The sequence below is a fragment of the Oryzias latipes genome, chromosome 11 (genome assembly GCF_002234675.1).
Source record: "Oryzias latipes chromosome 11, ASM223467v1".
Classification (NCBI taxonomy): domain Eukaryota; kingdom Metazoa; phylum Chordata; class Actinopteri; order Beloniformes; family Adrianichthyidae; genus Oryzias; species Oryzias latipes.
In genome coordinates this window covers 5,975,465-5,997,977 of record NC_019869.2, presented here as the reverse complement: position 1 = coordinate 5,997,977, position 22,513 = coordinate 5,975,465, and the positions used below count along the sequence as shown (strand labels likewise).

Sequence of the window (22,513 nt, the reverse complement as noted above, 5' to 3'; positions counted from 1 at the left end):
CCAAGAATGAAAGGTGTAGAAAGTGTGTAGTGAGGTGTTTGACAGGTGTTTTAAAAGTTCTATTTTTGGTGGAAAAATAAAGATGAATATGGATTTGAACTATCACAGGTTCTTAGAACATGACTAAACACTGTACCGATTGATCGATATTTAAATCTGTCTTTTACATAAATTTTAAAAAGTTTCAGAAATTCAATAAAAAAGCTTACAAAATATCAATATTTTTACTTTTGTTTTAGGAATCCTTTCTGAATCTTTGCTACCCTGAAGTTCAGCAAGAGAACATAAAGTCCAACGTTCGGCGTGTAGTGCGATTTCAAGTGATAGGGGTGTGGCTTTCTCACAAGCACACTCCTGATTGGACAGAGTTCACAGATGTTTCATGAAATAAGGTTTTTCAGCTGTTGGCTAAATCTAAATCTATGTCTTTTAGGATTTATAATCTTTAGAAAATATGTTAGATTAGGAATCGTCGCTTTTCTCACTGTCAATCCTAGAAAACAATTTGATCAGCCCCTCGTTTATAGCGGTCCTGTAGATTTAGCCAACAGTTTAAGAACTTCGGGTAAACTAGTCACCTGTCAACTCTGGCCAATCAGGAGAGAGCTTGTTGGAAGGCCACACCCTTGACACAAAGCCTGTCAATCAAATGTTTTGAACGTTGGACTTTATAGTAGCAATCAGCAGAACAGAGTCATAAAAATATGGATCTTTTTTGCATTTTCTTATTGAAATTCTGGACATTTTTGAGTTCTGTATCATCTCAAAGACAGATTTAAATATTCTAAAGATCACCTTTAAATTCACAGGTGCCCCTAAAATTAAGATCAATGTAAAAATAAGCAAAGGAAAAGCCTGCTGAGGAGAAAATGTTTGAACATATTGATATTTTACATGTCTGAACTGCTCTGAGCAGCTAACAAAGCCCAGACGTGAGGAGCTTTTCATGGTAAAGTAGCAGAGCTCTGTAATTCTCTCCAATAGTTCCTGTAGTGTCGGACACCCACATCCAGGATCGATAGTCATCAGAGGCCGTTGCCCGAGCTGCACAGCCATTAATAACCTGCAGTGAGTAACTGGATGCTTTTGCTGAAGAAACAGCACAACAGTGTGTCATCGCTGCGTAAAGACGCAATGATGAGCTGCAGGCCGGAGGGTTTCTGAGGACGTTTAGGCTAAAAGAAATTCATCTCATGTGGCAAAAAACTTCAGCTGAAACTCAGAGCTGTGGCCGTTTCCTGTTTGTAACCAGCAGTCAGGGTGATGCAGAGGCCCACGCCGGCGTTGTGTCTTGAGGTATGGATTTTCATCCAGCCACTGCTGCACTGCGGGTCCAGATTTACACGGCGGTCGGCGGCGTACGTCACGGAGAGTGATGGCTGAACAGGAGACTTGAGGAGTCTTCTCACACCGGCCTCGTTAAGGAGCCATTCAGCCTCGCCGTTCGTCAAACATGCACCCCATGCGCCATCTGCTGCAGGCGCAGGTGTGAGCGCACGTGCACAGAGCGGACGTGTGATGAGAAACCATTTATTGCCAATTAGGAATGCTTTATATTACCCAAACTTGTCCCCTGACTGTGGACATGGCGGCATTAAAGGAGCTCAAATTGGACAAAAGTCATCTTCATCTCCATAGCAACCCATTTCACCATGGCTGGGTTTGACACCCCACTGACTTGCTACAGAGGCGATTGCAGAAATGTGCCTTGCTCAACCTGCCATATTAAATAGGTTAACTAATGGTTATGGCGGCAGAAAAAAACATATTATTAAATTTTCTTGTTGAATCTCATTTAATTTCATTCTGGAGATATATAACATTTCAAACGGACATTATCTCCATGACGAAGGATAGGGGTGGGGGGTGGAACCGGCTAATTTTCCTCTCTCACTTCATTGGCTTTCATGTGGCCGTCACAGGTGAGCCGGCCGAACGCAGGAAAATTGATATGCGTGGTTGGGATTCACGAGGAAGAAGGTCACTTCGGCAATGTGATGGGTGTTCTTAGAGGAGAGCAGGTGAGAGGAAGAAGAGATGACACGGAGAGGTGACAGCTAATGTGTGGGGGAGCTCTGGATGTCCTGGGAGTGACGGCTCTGAAGATGTGATAACCTCAGACCGGCGTGCAAAGACCCCCGCACGGGCGCACAGGAGCACACGCTGACATCCATCCCGGGGCATCCTCCCCGGCTCCATGCAGCGGCGGTGGGGGAGTTAATCACCCGTGTCCGTGGCCTTTAGCTGCTCTCATTAGCGGTGAGCGGTGGAGCCGTACCCGATCCATTAGCGACGCTGCCGGTAATGACACTTCACCAGCGCCGACGGGCCCGTCGCCAAGAAGGGCTTCACAGCCCGGCGTCGCCTCTCCATTACCGCCTCCTACTGCACGACTGCTGCGCCGCTTGTCAGGCGGTTTGAGAGCAAAAGGAAAAAAAACAAAGGAGAGATTTCACTTTTTCTTCATCCAGGGGCAGCAGGAAGATTGGGGTGGGAGGGGGCATTTATGGGAACTGGACTGAGTGACCTCCAGCCCCAAACATATGCACTCAGTTCCTTTTTTCTCCATAAAGATGAAAAAAAAAATCCCTTTTTCTCCATACATGTTGGAGCCAGACCACATCAGTGGGCACTGATTGGTCCGAGTCGGTCTGTTTCTATGGCAACCACTCTCAATCAAGAGTTGGCTTGTTGAAAGGCCACACCCCTCACATTTGAAAGCAGGCTACACAAACTCTGTAAATCTGTCAATCAAACGTTTGGGACGTGAGGGCCAGCAGGGAACCGCCTACTTTTATTGAGGCTTGTGATTGGTCAGTTTATGATTTAAACAAGATTCAAATTCAAAAATTTTGTTCAAGTTTTGAGAAGTTTTGTCTTATTTCTAGAGGGACTGTTGTTGTCACTGTAATAAGCATTTATCCGCAGAAGTCTACGGGGTTTTGCCTTCTAAAATCAACTTCCTGTGTGCGATTCCAGAGGGGGGGGGTTCACTCAGTCCGTGCTTTCATCTTTGGGTCCCATCCTTCAGCGTCACCGATCCAAGCCTCCCAGGCTCGAGATGCTGGTCTCCCACACGCCGCTGCATGCAGGGACCCATGCATATACATGCACACTTGGACAAACACGTCTGTGCATCTTTCATGCACGGACATGTGCTAATTAAAACCAAACTCAGAGTGGCGAGTCGGGCTCACGCTGGCGTGCGAGTTCAGCAAAGCCCGTCCTCATTCATATTACATTACCGTCAGGTCACCGAACGTGTGTGCCGTCAGTAAAACACTCAGCACAGAACAAACCGGCCGCCGCATTAACAGCAGAGGCAGGCGTGACTAAAGTTATATAGGCCACGGGCCTATATCACCTTCCTCCTCTCCCTCCTCATCCTCCTCCACACACTGCTAATTCCCTTTAGTCCTTTTTTTTTTTTACTCTTTTTTTGTTTCATCCTGATGCAGTTTTCATGTAGTCTTGGTGGGACAGCAGGACATCCCCTCCTCTTCCTCTTCCTCTTCCTTCCTCCGTCTCTCTCCAGCTTATCTGATGGGCTCAGTGTCTCTGAGATCGCACGCACATTCCTTTAGCGCCCCCCGAAGGATGCAGCAGTCAGAGCATCTCTGATGAAGACACTGTTGGATCTGTGCTGCTGTGATGAGTATCTTGGTAGTTACAGTTACTGGTTACAGCTAGTGACTTCATTACTACATAATAAAAGTAATGAATTACTCAGCAAAGTGAATTTGTTATTAAAATACTGCAAATAATTTAATATTTTTCCTGAACTGAGTAACATAACAAATAACTGAAGTGCAGTAGTTTAATAAAAGTGACACTTCTAGTGTTTTGGTACAGTTCTACCAAAATTATTATGATGTTTAAATGTAGGGAGAGGATTGAAGGGTAGAACTTTTGAATGTTTATTTATTAGAATTTTCACACAAAAACATTGCAATAATCTATATATCAATAATATTAACTTCACATAAAAATAAAACAGACTTTACATTGAAATGAGCATAAAACTTACAAGTATGAACATATAATTCAAAAACAAAATATTACCAAGATTTTCTGTTTAGTTTCCAGTTTAAATCCTTATTTACACTTTATATAAAACAGAACTGACTCATCGGTGGACCAAGTTGCTGTGGGAAAATACATTTTGAAGATCTAAAGGCACTTTAACTTGAAAACATTTCATTTTAAATAATATCTCAAATAAAACTAATTCTATTGGTTTGTCGTGTACGTGTAAATTTGACAATGTTGTCTTAAAAAGTGTAATTCTAGACTTAAGTCTTAAAAATAAGGAAAGTTGTTCTGTTGTAGCTCTTCATTTAGAATATTTAGGGGGAAAGTTAAAGCATGCAATGCAAAAATGGAATCTTAAGAAAGTTGTTTCAAGAAAACTTGTCTTTATTCAATTTATGATTAATCATAATTAGATGTATGCTACAACAAAAAAAATTGAAAAAAGTGTCAATAAAATATTCAGTCAAAACTAATCATCCCTCAGTGTCTCACTTCATCAAAGATTTGGGGACAAAATCAAATCTCTTTATATATGCATTCATTAAATTGCCTTTTTGATAAGCGACCAAACGTTTCCAGGACTTTAAGTCCGGTTGCTGTGACTCCATTTGACTTTCACACATGCTGTTTTTTTTCTGTTTGCTTAATAAATGATTGTTCTGCAACTGAAGGCTTTCGTTTTTGGTTTAGAAATTGGTCTACATTTTTTTAAATCTAATTAAGTCTTAAAAACGACCTTAAAAAGTCTTCAGTTGAACTTAAATAACTTGTTGGAGCCCTGTTTTTGGCTTTGTTTTAATAAAAGTCAAACAGCGTAGAGATTTCCTGCCTGAAAATGCTAACTCAGTCACTTTCGCCGCCACTTCCTGTTGTTTTGATCCAGGCGGATGCACGGCGCAGAGAGAGAAAGCGTGAATGTGCACGCGACTCCTGGACCAATCGTGATCTCGAATGCACCCCCCACCCCCACCCCGCACATCACTATAAAGACATTTCTGGATGTAAAAGCGCTCAGATTTAACCGCATCAACTGTGAAATAACGATTTAAAGGAAGTGACTATCACAGCGTTATATTTATGTAGAATACTGTAAAACGCTGTTAGCATTGCCGTTATACTTAAACAGCGTAACGATTTTTGGTGTTGTTGATGTCACTTTGATGTGCAGAGGTTGTTGTTTGACTGTCAATCAATGTGTTTGTTTGTTTGTTTGTTTTTCAGTACATGACCGCTGCAGCCGCTGCAGCACCTATGCAAGGGACCTACATTCCCCAGTACACTCCTGTGCCTCCGACAGCCGTCCCGGTGGAAGTAAGGGCCGCGTGCACGCGCACCATGCTCACCCAAACCCACCAATCATGTTTACCCAGCTGATGACATCATGACCATCGCGCCAACAGCCGAAAACACCCGTTAAGGGGGAAAAAAACACATTTAAACTATGCAGGGAAAAACACAAAAAACGCCTCCTGCAAATGAGAGGAATAAGTCAGAAGTTTTATAGCGTTTGGGAAAGACATTTAAAGTGCAGTGGTGACCCCCCCCCACTCCCCGCCCCGTCCTCAGCAGCCGTCTGGCAGGTTGGGAGTCCAGCCTGAAAAATGAAGAACACGGAGGAGGCGGCGGCGGGCGAGGAGCGCGATCCAGCTGTCGAGCAGCTGACGCCGCAGTTCTATTCAGATGGACGATCGGCCGTGTATCACATGACGGGAGCTGAAGTGAGACGCAGCGCCGGCGGCGCTGCCTCCGCAGCCGGCCCCCGCCCCCACCGCCTGTTCATAGGTGGCTGGAGAGCGCGCATCCTTCAGCCACAGAGGTCTAGTTAGCCCGCCAGCCCCGGACAATGACAGCCGCCCCTGACAGGCCCATCAGTCAGCCCTCCCATTTCCTCTTTGACACCCCCCACCCCCCTCAGAAGCTTCCTGATAAAAAGAGAAGACATGTAGCCCACAGCGCCTCCTCCGTCCACGCCACTGCTCCCCCTCCCTCTGCTGCCGGCGTTCATCACTGCTTCAGCCGCTGATGTATGGACATGACGCTGCATCCTTGAGAGCTAGTTAGAGGTGATGGAGATGGCTCAGCGTTGGGGGGCAATCAGTAACGTGAGACAGCCTAAAGCCTCAGAGGTGCTTGTGATGAATTCAGGACACAAAGACATCCAGGAAGGATGTTTTTACCCCAAACGCCCGTTCCTGTGAGGCCAGATCTGAGATCCCGTTTGGGGTTTATTCATGTCTCAGTCCCGTCATTTAAAAGGTAAAAGGCTTTTATTTTCTAAAGCAGACACAGATTGTTGCTGTGTGTGCAGGGAGTGGTGACAGACACCTCGCCTCAGACCGTGGCCCCTTCGTCACAGGAGCTGGGGGGCCAGCAGCAACAGATCCAGGTGGACGGGGCTGCCGATCACGTTCCTGCTTACTCATACCAGTCCAAGTAAGTCCAGCAGAGACCTGAGAGCGGGCTTTAGACCACTGTCATCGACTCTTTCATTCCTTTATTAATGCCTCCATAGAGTTGGACCTTCATTTTGATCAGAGCTGCTTTCAGTTCTGGACCCTCCCAGAGCCCTCAGGTCCTCAGGCTCAGGTCTGCTGGGGGTCCCAAAGGTCAGGATCCAAATTCCGGCCCTGTGGAGCGTCCTGCCTGAGGATGTGAGGGCTTCGTCACTGAGGAGGTTTTAAAGAATAAACTCAAAATGCATCTTTTTAGCTTCACTTTGAAGTCGTTTTCACATTTGCTTAAGTTTTCATTTGATTTCATTTTTGTCCCTGTTTTTTTCTTATAGTGTGTGTTGGAGAGTTTTCTTATGATGACTATTTTTAACATTGTTTTTTTTATTTCTATTAATTTATTTATTTAATGTAAATCCCTTTGTTAAAAAGCAAAGTTAAAATTGAATTTGTTTTACCATTTTAACACATCAAAACTGCGTCTGTGTGGGGCGCCGCCAGTGTCCATCTTCCTCTGATTTACCAATTTTTGGGAGAGCGTCATCTCTAGGGGTGTCACAATCGCGTTAATCGCGATTATACCATTGTCCGGGTGAATACTCGATTCTGATTGGCTTTTGGGATTCATCAGCTGACGTTGAGTCCCACGTAATTTCGGATTCTGCAGGTCCAGTAAAAAAACCTCTCCCACTCTGCCTGCCTCCTCTAGCCCCGCCCCTTTTTTTGCATTTTTCTAATCGGGGCTGAGAGCAAAGTTCGCCTCCAACTGTCCTGTTACCGTTTAAATGAAGATATCTGAAAATGAGACCTTTTACAGTATGATTAGGATAAAAATAAAATAAAAAACTGGATGGATTAGATTCATTAATTACAGGTAATTACATTAAATAATCACACAATAATTAAATTGCATGACAGCACTAATCGTCACTGTTGTTTGCCAGTTTTTTTAATTCAAGTTTCCCTTATCTGAAATCAAATTTTCAACATTTCTTTGAAGTTTAAAAAATATTTTTCTAAATTTACAATTTGGATTTTCAAATATTCAATATTTCCTTCAAGTTTGTAATTGGCTTTTCATTCACTTTAAAGAGGATTTGACCCCAAAATCCAGCCTAGTTTGTATGAAACGACCTCTGACTGTTAAACATAAATTCATGTATTTATCACTTACTCAAAAATAAACCATGATTATTCCTCCCAATAAAGTTGAGTTATCTGATTCACACAAGATAAAAGACAAGAAAATAAAAGCATGTTTTTGAAAAAATAAACAGGAGGTCAAAGGATAAAAATGGATCTAAAAGGTTGTAATAAACTGTCAAAGTTTTGATTATAATAATGTTTATTTGTTGGTGAAACTTACATAAGATTTAACATTTGACTTTTTTTCCAATAAATTAATTTAAAAGTATTTATGCAGTTAGGTTTTCTTTGAGCAGCACAGATCCGGCTAATCCGACTAATCCGGCTTTTCAAATTAAAACTGAACTATTATCAAAATCCTTAAATACTCTTGGACAATATCGTTTTTGTCACAAGAACAGGCAGACGGCTGGATCCAAATGCAGCAGGTTTATTAGCTCAGGTCCACAAAGCTTAATCAGGGTCAGGCAGGCATCAGAGGGGAGACAGGTTGGTCAAAATCCAGGCGAGGGTCAGGGCAGGCAGCAGACAATCAGAGTCAGCAGACAGAATAACGCTCGGTGATGAAGGCACAGTGGCACAAATAATACTTCACACTGAGCTGAGCTCAGTGCAGAGCTTAAGTATGCTGTGGTTCGTTGAATGAATAAGAGTCAGGTGTGCCGCATCCAGGAAGTGTGGTTAGAACTCTGGAGACGGTGACCAGAGAAAGAGACAGAGCCCTGACTTCTGACAGTTTTCTATCGTTTTGCACTGAAGCTGTGCGCGTTTTCACGTTCAAACCCGTTTTTGTCCTTCTGCTCTTCCATCAGATAGCGACGGCCGGAGCGAGGGTTCCTGTGACAGCGTTGCCTTGACACAGAAGGTGGCTGCACTGTGAATGTGAGGGGAAAAAGAAAGAGATTGCTTCCAGATTGCCCAGGCACCAAAAAACACAAAAACCACATAAAAAAGACACTTTTTTTCATTTCCCACCTGGCCCACAAGAAGAAGAAGAAAAAGGAGGTGCAGTCCTGACGGACGGAGGGGGATGAGGGGAACTTGTTGGGCTCGGTGCAAAGACGTCTGGGAACCTGGCTAAAGGGCTGGGCTGAAGCTTGAAAAGTTTCTCAAAGAAAAATTCTCATCCGATTAAAAGAAAAGACAAAAAACAAAACAAAAAAAAACAGCAAAAATCCGAGAAAAAAGGTGGTTGCGGAGGTAGATGATGAAGTTTATTTTTTAATTAGAAAAAGGGGAGTCAAGTTTGAGATACACAGAGATTGTCTTCCTCAGATATTAAGCTACAGTTTCTTTACAGTCTTTTTTTATGTTCTAGTGTTCAAACTTAGTTTTCTAGATGTATTCAAAAAAAAAAGTTCCTTTTCTTTTCTTGAATCTTCATGGCCTTAATTTTGAAGGGCGGCAGAAACTTTTACTTTGAAAAGTCTGACGTCTCGTTGTGTGTGTGGGGGGGTCGTTGGGAAAGCAAACCGTCTCTTGGAGCGTTCGGATCCAAGATTTTGAATGAGTTGCTCTAAAGAGGAAAAACAGAATCTATCACATAAGCTGTACAGATTTAATAGAGATAAAAACTTGTTTTCCTTTTCTTCATTAGAAGAAAACTTTGATAAATATTATGTCAGAGGTAACTAAATGTCAGAAGTAAAAAAAAAAAATGTCTGTTGTGGGAAAAAAAAGACTTAAGTGGGGTGGGAGGGGCTAAAGCATTGAAGAGATTTTTCACAAAGAGGAAAAAAAATCCGCAGACGAACTGTGGATGCAGTCTTCTTCTTCTTTTTTTTTTTTTTTTATTATCGTTATTATTTGACTTGGCAAAGTTGCTGTCGAGGACATTAGTGCTTTTTATCTGCCACCTTTTTTAATGAGCTTTTTAGTCCGCTTTGCTCGTCACACCGCAAAAGAAAGAAAACGACAAAAAAAAAGACATAAAAAGGAAAAAATTGACACAAAAATCCTGGCAGTGAAATAAAAAATTAAAAAAAAACAGTAGTTTCTGTAGGAGCTTATGGTTTCAACCAATCAGTGCAAAAGCAATAGAAGAAATTGTTGACAATTTCTGTAGTTGTGGATCAAATGCAGCCCACAGACGGCCATTTTTATACCAAAGATGAAGAGACACTCTGAACCAGTTTTTATTTTTCTTTTCATTTTCCTGTGATGTTGTTGTGGATGTCGTTGTTGATGTCGTTGTTGCCGTTGTTTTTTTTTTTTGGACCTCGTTGGCCGGACCACTCCCTCTCCTCCTTTTTTCATGCGCATAAAAACACGCCGCAGTTCAAACTGGTGCCACTTTTAGGACAGTATTTTAGCACTACTTCCTCTGGACCTCATCCTTGTCTCCTTCTGTTCGTCTCGTCTGTGATGCTTCCACGCTTCCTGCAGGAACTCCGCCTCTATTTAAAAAATCACGCAGGGAAAAAACCTTTAGGAATCAGACACAGGAATGTCGCATGATCCGCTCCGGCGTCCAACACTCATCATGTCACGCCTCTCTGAGATTTCTGTCTCGGTTTTCTGACGGTTTTCTCAGAAAGAGAATGTTTTTTTTTGTTATTTTTGGTGTTTTCTCTGATCCCCGCAACATTTGCCGCTTAAAGTCCCACTCCGATCATCTTCTGCTCTATTTTCTGAATCAGTCTTTTACTGATGATGATGTTGTTTTTAGCCAAAATCCAAAGGAGTTTATTAGAAATATACCTCTGAGATGTGTGCGGGACTGTTAGTGCGGAGTAAGCCCGTCCCCCCTTCCCATCTTCCATCTGTTTACGAGCTCTCTTGCTAGCCAAACGTTAGCAGTGCAACAAAAATGGCGAGCAAAACAAAGACATAGATCTATTTGTCTGCAAGCAGGATGCATCAGCAAGGGGCGGAGCAGGGAGCTTGTGGCTCCGCCCATCATATTTTTTACATCACAAATTGATGCTTTTTTTCATCTGCTCCTGATTTACAACAATTTGAAGGAAAGAAAATACTCGAACGCAATTTTAACCTTAACCCTATTATCATCAGAAAAATGCCACAAGAAAAACGTCACCATTTTCATCGGAGTGGGTCTTTAAAGAAATGCAAACAATTACATTTGCAATGATTGCATAAACTTTACGGCGCCTCATAGCTTCCTGATAATGCATCCATGAGCCCAGAAACATGTATGAAAACAGAATTTAATCATCCTAAGAACTTTGCTGCACAATTGTGTCTTCAGATTCATTTCTGATGCTTTGTTCGCAACAAAAAGAAATTCTTTCAATTATTCAATTTGACACAAAAAGCAGCAGCTTCTCCTTTAGGAGGAACGTTTTTGTTTAAGGAGGTAAAAATTCTCAACTTTGCTTTTTACTGACTTTTATTTTAAGCTCAAGTGAATCACCACGAACAAAACTTTTCACACTTTAGCTCACTTTTATCGGAGTACAAAGAGCACAAGTTGTTCGAGACCAAACCACATGGATCCCAGTGATCATGTTGGGCTTTTTTTCTGTCACATTTTTTTTTCTGCCTAAAGTTTGACTCTTGGAATCCAACAGATGGTTTTTTAATCAGAGCCATGTGGGAAAGGCGGATCCCTCGTCGCATCCTTGAAGCTCCCTGATGGAAATGTGACACGTAAAGCTGACGGCTCTATTTTCCTAAGGAACGCCCGATGACGGCCCCATTTCTGTTCCTCTAATCTAGAACGCTCAGCTGGTATCTCTGCTTCCAGCGATCCGATAAAGAAAACACTATTTTCTTCAAACCTCCCGGACCGATAACCTCTTGACTTTGGCCGCTGTGATGTTGACGGCAGCCGTCGGAAGCTGATTGTTAAGCTCACAAAGTGGGCACCTGGAAACCAGGCAGCTTCTCCGCTCAGCACCTTCTCTGCAGAGTGAGATGACATCACTTCCTGCCATCACCGTGACACTAACAAGGCATCGCAGGGGCGTGTTTAAAGCCAAAAAGAGAGCCATCGTCCCTAACACCTCCCTGATTGTTTGCCTTGTAAAAGTTCAGTGCACCTGTGGGAGCTAAGTGGGCTCCTCAGCAGCCATAATAAGACGTTGATGGCAGTCAACGTGTCACTTACACCCCTCATTATCTCAGCAGGCTTGCACAAACAACCTGGTCTCCTCTGATCTCGGCCTTTTTTCTCTGTGACTTGGCATCTGAGGACCGTCCCTAAGGAAAGTGCCTGCAGCCTCTTCAGCCGCTCGCTCTGCTCCAAAAACACCATTAGTGTGCTGTACCTCAGCCGTGCTCCTTTCGCTGCCCCCCCCCCTTGCCCCCTCCCTCCGAGGTTTCTCCTCTTCATTGGATGCTGGAGATGCAGAACCACAAACCAATTGAAGTCTGTCTGGTAATGAGGCTTGACGGGCCCAATTTGTCTCCCTCTGGGGCAGCGGGATCCACTCCGGTGTCGCTCAAAAGCCCCCTTTCTCCTGAACTGAGGGAGTTCTCTGTTTGCTGACAACTGCAAGTGAGCGGTGTGGTGGTGGGGGGCACAAAATAGTCAAACATTGAGTGCCTTTTAACAAAAGCTTTTAAAAGATTCCACGGTAACCTTCTGTCCCTGAAAAAAGCACATGGAGCCTTTCATGAGCACGAGATCGGATAACCCGGAGAAATCCGCTGTTTGGAAATGGGATCATCAGAAGGTCCATGTTTAATGCCCTTTCACCTGAACAGGCGCTGTGGGGTTTGGGGTGGTCCGGGCCCGTGGAGCGGCCACATCTGTAGAGGAGTGCCGGTGTGTCTAATGTCACAAACACACCAGGCATGTGAAGCTTTTAGCAAACGGTTTGGTTCGGCATCCACAGAAAAAAAAACCTTTAAAAAACTTTTTCGGACAACCCTACGCCTCCAAATGCCTCAACAATTAAAGGGGTAGGAAGAAGCAGTAGGGGTAGGGGAAGAATTCGCATTTGGCCTTGGTGTCATAGAATTTCGAACGGAAAACAAACCACAATTATTTATTTCTCCTTTTCGATCAGTTTTTAAATGATTGGTACTTCTGTGTTTTGAAAGGACACTAAGCAGACGTCACTACCAAATCCGAGTCCCTGATTGGTCAAAGTTCAACTGGTTTAACTTTTAATGCACGTTCAATAGCTGGGCGTACATTCGTAGAGAACGCAAGAGACATAGACGTTTCCTTGAATGTGGTCGTTTGAACGCGCGTTTGCCGAGGCCGGTTTGAATGTAACTCAGTTCCTTTGAGGTTCATACGGCCACCTTAAGGGACATCATGGAAATGGAACGTACCATTGTCGTGTATAGTCAAACATTGTGTATCATGAAGTATTGGTGAGAATAGTGACAGTTACGCGCAGCTACGACGTTCGGGTACCCCTGTCGTACGGCGTCCACGTGTATGCACAGGGTGTGCACATGAGACGCAAACATATCGCACAAAAACTACCCTCTGATTGTTTAACTTCCTCCTTTCTAACAGTCAGGCTCCATGTAAAGTTGTATAAGTGTTCACTCCAACCTGTTGCCTGCTGCGAACTACTGCAGCATCTTCAGGTTCATTGAGGGGTCTACGATCTTCAAATTTCCTGTGGGCTGTTGGGCGAAGGTTTTGGCTCTTTATGTGATAGATTTCAGAAACCTACTCACATGATGTTAGACGATCAGATCTTCTGCCGGTGTGTTGCAGGCAGGCGTACCACCCGTCGTAGCAAATGTGGCGACCAATTCGTCCGCAGGGAACCACGACCGCGCAGACATGAAACTCCAAAATAAATCTGCAAAATATCAGCTGTTGAAGGAGAAACATCTTAACCCAACGTGTCATTGTGTGATATCAGCTAAAGGACATTGGAATGTTCTGTCTATACAATGGGATGTTCGATGTGCACGTATCCGTTCTTTTAGAGAAGCTTCAAAACGTCCTGATGTCAATTTTACGGAGTAAATCTGCTCACTGCTGCTAAAAAGTCTTTCCACTGATTTCTTTGCAGAAACTATTTGTCTCTGAATTTCTTCAGTTCAATTGATGACAAACAGAAAGACGTGAATGAAGCTACTTTACCTGCTGAAGAGTCTGTCTTCCATCGACTCCTAAAGGTCAGAGGTCGCGTCTACCGTCACTCCAGACCATCTAAAGACCATCCAGCTCTCCTTCTTGAATTGAATCTGCCTGCCAATAGCGTCTGCTGTGTCTCCTCTCAAAGCTTTCATCTGCCGGCGAACCGGCCTTTTGGCGACTGTGGTCTTCTTTCTGGACGTTTCTCTGGAAGTCTAATGGGAGACCAGAGCTGCTACACCCAGACTGAACACGTTTTTGGTCGTCTGTCTGCATTATTGAATTACTGAGAAGATCTTTTTTTTTGTAAAAACTTAGTTTTTGAGACTTTCTGCTGCTGTTTCAGAGCAGAACATCCAACACGTGGCCAAAAACTCAGTCAAAAGGATGTTACGGTACAGAGTGATTGGAGGAAAAGCTGCACAACCAACAACATCCGCTCTGCCTTGTTACTTTTCAGTAAAGAGAGACATTGGGGCGGATGTTTGTGATGGATGTTTTACACCAATTGGTACCCGACAAGCAGAAATGGCTTTTTCCTAATAGCACAACGGCATGATGTACTTTGTAGGTATAAAAATGCCTCTTGGAATTCTGCAGACGGCACGTCTGCAATCCTAAGGAAGCGGAGGCAGAAATCAGTCGGCGCCTGCGTCAGCACAAAGCAGGAGTCGGCTTTACCGGGAGAGGAAGGGCAGGAGAGGAGGAGGAGGAGGAGAGGCCGGTCATTAGCGCTTGTTGCTGGGCAAACGCCGTCCTCGTCTGCAGTTCGTACGCCGACATCTTCTCGATACAGAATTGAAGATGGCGACAAGTGTGATCCATCACGATCCAGGCCGCCGTTCTTCTTCTCACTTGCTGCTGTCGCAGCCGCAGTCCGTCAGGTTTGAGCGCAGCTGCTGGTCGCGGCTCGCCACGTCCTGGGCGCCATCGATCTCATCCGTCCCTCCTTTAGCATCTGTACCTCTGAATCTGCTTTGATGAGCTGGTGACACTTTCTTACCCTGCCTCCAACCAAATCACCTGACAGGTGAGGGGAATCCTGATCTAGTTTAGATCGGTTTGAAGGAGAAGGCAGAAGGTTTCAGGGCTGAATGGCGTCCTGTTGCAGTAAAGTTTATGCAATCATACTTTAAGACCTCAATTTGCTTGAAGTTCCACTCCGATCAATTTTTGATCTGTTTTCAAAGCGTTCCCATTAGGATTATCCCGTTTCTTCTTTTTTTTTGTCATTTTCTAGTTTCTGCAGAGCAGCAGGAGTTCATTAAAAATCGGAGTTGTGGCTCTAATAGAATCTTTTTCCAACAGCATTTTTTGTCCACTCCTAAATCCCACTGATTGATTTTTGATGTCTTCTATCATCAGAAAAATGTCACGAGAACACCATTTTCATCGGAGTGGGTCTTTAAAAAAAAAGGATTTGATCTTCAATTTGATGCACCAAAACAGGCGAAAAGGATTCATTTCTACTTTCGTTCAGTTTTTCATTCATCTCCAGACTTCCATCCATCCGTCTTTCTCTTAAGGCAAGGTGCTTTTTTTCCACTGCCTGTCAGTAAAAAAATAAAAAATCCGTCCTTCCGCCTCCATTTTTCCAGAACCACTGCCACCTCAGTGTCAAAACCGCGCTGATCCGGCGCAGTCCATGTCATCCTGGATAGCTGTGAGGATCTTTCCGGTTCCTCCTCTGAATGGACTCAGAACCATTCCACACTGATTGTCGTTTGTTTGCAAACCAGTTGTTCAGAGTTACTCTTGCAGAATGTCTCCCACTGCAGAGGGTGGGGGGGTGGGGTGGGGGCTGTGGCTCAATAACTCATCGCACTTTCCAACGCTCACGCAGAACGCAGCGGGGGGAAATTGCCCTCCACTCCCCCCCACAAACCGGGCCCTGGGCTTTTAATTGATGCTTTGGTCCCCCTGTGATGAGAGCCATCGATTGGCCACACAGCCGCGGCTCTCCTGGAGTTCAAACGTCTCCCTGACAAACACAGATTCTGATCAACCGCCAGGAAAAAGGCCACCGAGTGGTTGCAGGGTGGCGGGTGCAGCGCTGGGGGGGCTCATTTACCAGATAAAAAGAGGAACTATTTATTAAGACAGCAGAGCGGTTCTTTTTTTTGTGTGTGTTTATTTTTTACTTGCTTTCAGCGCCGAGGACGACGTGGTCCCGCCTCGCACACGCTCCTCAGTGTGTGAGATCTTTGAAAAACTATATGTACATGTGTGGATGTTAGGATTCGACTTGGGTTTTTTTTAGTTGTTGTTTTGTTTTTGTTTTTTTTGTTTTTCTCTCTGATGAAGCTTTCAATAAAAAAATCTGGAAAAATCCGCCGGCAGTGCCGTTATCTTTTCCCTCCTGAGCGACTGCCGGATCCCATCAAGAGATTATCATTCCAGAAAGGTCTGTGCTGAAATCCGCTGAGCGTTCCTCCACCCCCCACCATTATCTATATGACTAAATTGCAGAGGGAGGCAGGAGGAGCCTGTTATTACCATCCAGGCTGGTGGCACCTGCTGCGCGGTGACCTTGGGGGCCCCCACATCCTCTCATAATTACAGTCCCTGCAAATGGAGCTAATGCATCTCAATGGGACCCCCTCACACGCCACACACACGCGCCACACACAGCGCTCACATGCACTTGATTGGGCATAAAGTGGTCATAATCAAAGACGAGGAGTCTGCCGCAGGAACAAGTGGATCAATGGGAATCAATCTTCCTCTTCGCTCCTATTTAGGCCCAATCAATTGTCGTCCTTGTCAGCGCCGTGCCGGGACGCCCGTCGATGCTGCAGCCTGAGACGGATCACGGGGACGGAGGTGACCGGTGAGCCGAATGACAAACGCAGCCTCTTTGTCTCTGTGGAGATACAGCAGAGATGCATTCACGCCGCATTCCAAACGATTATGCAGAGGACGTTTCTGGGATTTTCAAGAGCCTGAGAGCCGGTTTGGACTTAACAGCTGTTATTAATCGCTGGGGTCGCATCGGTCGCAAGGCCATCGGAAGGGAATCACCCCTGAAGGTGCGACATGTGACACAAAGTGATGACGTCCTCTGCCATTAGAGGTTTTTTTAGTTCAATCTGGTACATATGAATCCGTAAAACTTATTTCAAGCGATTAAAGGACGTGACGGCAGAGCAAAATCGATCCCAGGATTTCAAAGACAAAGCCACCGTTTCTGTTTTCTAGAAGGTTGAGACATTATTTCATTCAGACTCAGTCCCAGAATAATAATTAAAAAGAAAAAACATTTTCACTGCATTTTTACCTCCTAATGCAACAATAATTTCAGCTACATTTGATTAAGACAAATGTTAAAGTGTAATTTATTGAGGCTAACAAACGTATCACCTCCCTTTTCTCATCTGCATCATTATATAACCACTAACGTATTTATATGGATGGGTTTCACATTGGACTGGCAGGGAGGGGCTTCTTCTTCTTCTTTTTCTACTGTTTACTAGCACATGCCGGCCACCTGAAGTTGAAAGAGTCTTGGTGTGAAATGTGGAAGCCGTGTAAATCTGGTGAATTTGTTCCAGGCTTTTTCTTTCACAGCTTCATTCTGATAAATGAAAGACTTAAAAGTCTTAAAATTCCGTCCGGGAGCAAACAGGAACTATTAATTTCTCATCCACGATCCATTTAAAACCAGTTGCTATTTCCGTGAATTCAAAGGAACGTCATCCATACACGAAAGGAGCAGGTTGAGGTGGCTCGGGCATCTAGTCCGGAATCTTCCTGGACGCCACCCTGGGGAGGTGTTCCGGGCATGTCCCACTGGGCGGATGCCCCGGGGAAGATCCAGGACACGCTGGAGAGACTACGTCTCTCGGCTGGCCTGGAAAAGCCTCGGGGTCCCCCCCCCCAGAGGAGCTGGAGGAAGTGGCCGGGGTGAGGGAAGCCTGGGCATCTTTGCTTAGACTGCTGCCCCCCCGACCCAGTCCCGGATAATTGGAGGAAGATGGATGGATGGATGGATGGATGGATGGATGGATGGATGGATGGTCATCCATACATCACTCCTAAATCCAATTCCCTGATTGGTCAAAGTTTTAATTTGAAGCCAATTTTTAATGGCTGCATCTTTTGTATTTAGAGACCGGAAAGGCCATAAAACCCTGCATAGACACGCGGGAACGGAAGAGTTTGGAAGCCCCAAACGCACGTTTACATAGACTTGTCATTGGAAGTGGGTACTTGAACGCACGTTTTTGAGGGCGATGTGAACGTAATAAAAACCTAAAATGCACTGTTCAACATGACAGAGTTTTGAAAGATTCTGTGGGTGAAAAATGGTCATTTTGTTGAATTTTAACTTCAACCAAAAGCTATTTAAACTCATCATAATGGGTCATGTTACATTTGAACACAGACACCCTGTGAGAAAGGGGGTGTGTTCTTTTCATTTCTCTGCAGCGTACCAGAACAACCTCCCAGAGCTGCTGCTTGGATGTGAACTGCCCCCCACCCTGAAGCCACGGGGTCACATACACCAAAATGCCACCGCGCTGCGACCCAAATGCAAGTATGGCAAGTAGCCGCATGGTGGCATTTGTAATCGGGAGGCATTTTTCACGCCACGGCGGCCACAGAGGTTTTAAGAAAAAGTTATAATTTTACGGCGCCTGGACAGTTTTTTGACATCGCTCGGTAACCCCCCAGTCACATTTGGAGGTGGCGTGAAGGCAGTCCAGTGACAGGCGGATCGATGCACGATAATTGATTGATGGAATCTGATGGTGATGATCTCAGACTGCCACCCCCCCTGCCCCGGGCTGCCATCGTCTACTGAAATTAGACGGTAGCAGCGCGGGAACTCAACAAGGCTGTTGACGCTGATACGAATACGAAGAAGACAGAACATTGTACTTTCCACACTAGAAGAAGAGCAACACGTAAAAAAAGGCCGAAGAAGCAGAATCTGAGTTGAGAAGGACCAAAGGAGCAGATTGGACCGCTTTTTTATTTACCTCCCGGGCTACAGGATAGCTGGCAGCCGGTGGTAGTTGATATGGACGGCCGCCGTCTGGAGACATTTAAAAATCGTCCAATCAGAGCTGATCCCAGCTGCCACCGCCCGGAATCGTCCCGCCATCACCACCTGACTGACCGCCGCCTGGATTCATGACCACGCCATCGATTCATGACCACGCCATCGATTCATGACCACGCCATCGATTCCTGACTGCATCAGGTGGCGGCGGCTGATCTTAAAGATTCTGCCGGTGCCTCCCCCTGATTCATGACCACGCCATCGATTCCTGACTGCATCAGGTGGCGGCGGCTGATCTTAAAGATTCTGCCGGTGCCTCCCCATCGCACAGTGACAGTTGTATTTGTGGCCATAACATAACCTGAACCCAGGAGTGCTCAGAATTGTGAAAGCAACTTTCATGAAAGCTTAAAACGGGAAAAACCGTAAGTGAAGAAAGTTTTTTTTTTTTAGCAGTTGAAAGTACTTCGAGTTCTTGACACTGAGGTCTGCAGCCGAAAAGGTCTTCTTGGATTTATGTGCCAACACTTCTTTTTTTTAAATCCCACATAAGTTGGCCAAACTACGCCAAAGAAACACAACTTGTACACTATTCATGAGTTTAACTATAAAAACGTTATGATACTGAAGTGCAAATTGCATAATCATTTGGAGCGCGGTTTACATAAAAAGGTATGGGGGCTCCCGCATGTGGCCCTCATTTGTTCAGCTTCCCGGTTCATGGCTGCTGAAGCTGAAAACAAGCGGGGGGGGGTCCATTATGGAGCGAGACGCCGCAGATTCAATCTCCCCCTCTTGGAGCCGAGCTTTCTCCTTATCTGGGTTTACAGAGATGTAGCAGCTGAGCGCCACAAGGGTGCAGCATACCAGCGCAGATGTTATCTGGGGGTGTGCATTTTACCCCCCCCCCCCCCCCCCCCACCACCTGCAGCAGCAGGCACATCAACACGCTGGATCTGGATCAAGGACGCCTCCACTGGGGCAAACTCAGCAGCAGAATCAGCCTTTTCCATCAAGTCGGTGCCATCTGCCGAGCGCACACAAAGACGGGAAGGGGCTCCGACACGTCGATGACATCTGCCTGCTTTGCAGTACAAATAGTTTGGATGGTGAGCGTTTGGAACGGCATGAAGGGAGTCGGATGACATCTCACTGCTGCAGCATCCTGACTGTGAAATCATCACATTTAGGGTTAAAACAAAGAGAGACGGGGGGGGGGGGGCTCTGGAGAACGCTCGTGGTTTTAAAGTCTTCATTAAGTGTAAAATTGATATCATGTGGAAAACAGGCAGCAGTAATTAGTCCCAACCGCTGTTTGTTTGTTGTAAACGTTACACGGACCCCTGAGATGCAGCTTTCAGATCCTGACTTTAGTTTGGCTGTTTAGTTGGGGCCTTCATGACCTCCTGACCCCATAAAGTACTTTAGCAACTTTTTCAAGGATTTTTTCACAGAATTTAAATTGATACGTGAAAATATTTATTTAAGAAGGAATTGTTACAAAAAGAAAGATCTAAAAGTGACAAATATTCTTCATTTCAATTTTTCCCGCAGTTCCATCGACCTCCCAGCAGGAGGCGCATCTCCATCAGCATCCGTGCTCCTTTTCAGAGGTGGATGTCCATAAATGTCTTGTGATGTTTAGAAAAATCTGCCCTCGTGACACGTTCTGGACGGCCATTCGGTCCATGCTTCATTCACCTATAGTGTTTTAATCAGCTGCTTGTTTACAGCATTGATCTCTTGTCATGTTGACACCCTTCGTCCAGACCCCCCCCCCCCTCCATTAACACGCCGACTTCAGATCCACGCGGCCGCCTGGAGAAATCGGGTCCATCGAGAGGCATGCTGGGAAAGTCTGTGCCAGATGTTCTGCTCAAGCCTGTAGATCAACAAATAAAAAAACAAGCATGTCCCCCCCCCCAATAGACCCCCCCTTATTAGCAGATCACTCATTCATACCGAAACGCATGTCAGTATTCCCATAATGCATCACTGCGATTGTGTTGCAGGAGTTTTCGTTCGGCCTGTGAGGGCAAAGCAAAGATCTGTTGTTGTTTGTTAAAAGTCAGTTTACATCCCCCCCCCCCCCCCCCCCACCCCCCGAGTTAAAATAATCCACCAGAAAGTTTTCTTAACCTCGGAGTTTGGCTAAAAAAAAACAACTCGGGTTATTTTGGAGTAAAGACGTAAACATTACATTCGTCCGTCCTCTGGCTTTTCTAGGTAAATTGGAGGGGGGGCTGACGGCAGACCTCCCGCCATTCTGGGAGAATCACCACTAAAACATTCCTGAACTTTCCTCCACAGACTTATTTCCCTAATGGGGGGGGGGGGGGAGTGTTTGTTCCTTCTGGCCAGTTCTATCTGTGCATTTATGAGAATGGGCTTTAAAAACGAGCTGACTTTTAGTCCGGATTTTTCTTGGATCTGTTCCCAGTGGTTTGGTCCATAATGGACTCTAAACAGAAACCAAAAAAATACTTTACTTCAACTCTACAACAGAAACAAACACATTTGAAGGAACTTTTTAAGGATTGTAGTAACTTTTTCACGTGGTCTGACTTCTTTTTATTCAGGCGTTAATCTAAGATGAATCTGTCTGCACAAGATTAGATTAGATTAGATTAGATTAGATTAGAATAGATTAGATTAGATTAGATTAGAATAGATTAGATTAGATTAGATTAGATTCGTTTAGATTAGATTAGATTAGATTAGATTAGATTAGATTAGATTAGATTAGATTAGATTTGCTTTATTGTCATTGTGCATAGTACAATGAGATTTAAGCATCGCCATCAGTGCAAGTACAGCAAGGAAGGGAAAGAAAAATAGTAAAAAACAGTGTAATACAATAAAATTCAAAAAAACAAACAAACAGTATGTACAAGTGTTCAAATATAAACTGTAAACTGAATGAAGAGAAAAAAAGGGGAACAGAGACATCTTAACCACAATGATAGCTAGTGAAGCAACGGCAACTAAAAGTAAGAAGAAGCAGCAAAAGTCTGCGTGAGTCCGTGCTCCACCGTCAGAAAGAACCTCAGGAAAATAAAAAGTTTCCACAGAGAAAAGGAAAAACTGCTACTGCAGCCTGCAGACACCTGCTGTCCCCTCCAGACTGCGTGAAGTGATCCACGGCGGGGTGCAGGTGGAAAAACATCCCTGTGGGGGGAACAGGAGACCACCCAGGCACCAGGAGACAGACTGTAGGTCCGGAGGGACGTCATGGAACGGAGCGACCGTCGCCCCGCACCTCCAGATGTGACCTCTGGCCTGAAATGTGTTTTACAGGTGGAAAAATGAGCAGCTCTGCTCCTGATCTGCCTGGTTCGTACTCAAGTCTCTTTACTCACTTTTTTAGGTGATTTTTACAGAATAAATGAACAACAGGACAGTTTCAGAGACAGATCGGGTCCCAAAGAGGCTCAGGCCATAATGGAGGCCTGCAGTGACGTGCAGTCAGGAGAGGCAGGTGAGGCACAGCCTCACCTGTCATTATGGGAGAAAAGAGAAAAAATAAATTCAGTTATTATATTTAATCAGTAATTTGTGCTTTGCAGTCATTTTTCATTTAAATGTACCATTTTTGGGTGTTTTTTCTTTTCAAAATCGCTGAATTTCCGCATTTGCCGTTCAGACACTAATAAGTGACGTGCGATGAGGCACCAGCCCGCTGAGCCTCACCTTGGATTGCGCAATACCAATGCAGTCAGACGATACTGCTGTCTCTCTGTATGTCGGTTCAATCACTTGTACTATATGAGCTGAGTTTACACAATTTAGCAGATGTATATGATGTACAGTGTTTGTTTTTATAAATAACTGTATGTGAGGGACGTGTTTCTTGTGCTGAGCGCTAAACGC

The 22,513-nt window shown here is 44.7% G+C and overlaps 1 protein-coding gene across 5 annotated transcripts in view; it reads left to right on the top strand.

Moving 5' to 3' along the window:
- LOC101170938 (RNA-binding motif, single-stranded-interacting protein 3) overlaps positions 1–15,969 on the top strand; it is a 365,275-nt gene extending 349,306 nt beyond the window's left edge. For 4 of the 5 annotated variants that reach the window (XM_011480741.3, XM_011480740.3, XM_023959620.1 and 1 more), the window contains 3 exons: positions 5,254–5,343; positions 6,341–6,465; positions 8,441–15,969. In XM_011480741.3, the coding sequence (XP_011479043.1) occupies positions 5,254–5,343; positions 6,341–6,465; positions 8,441–8,444 (219 nt within the window). In that variant the 3' untranslated portion in view covers positions 8,445–15,969. Of the gene's footprint in view, positions 1–5,253; positions 5,344–6,340; positions 6,470–8,440 lie in introns of those variants that run through there. The other variant, XM_023959619.1, reaches the window with a different exon arrangement.
- The last annotated feature ends 6,544 nt before the right edge of the window (positions 15,970–22,513 follow it).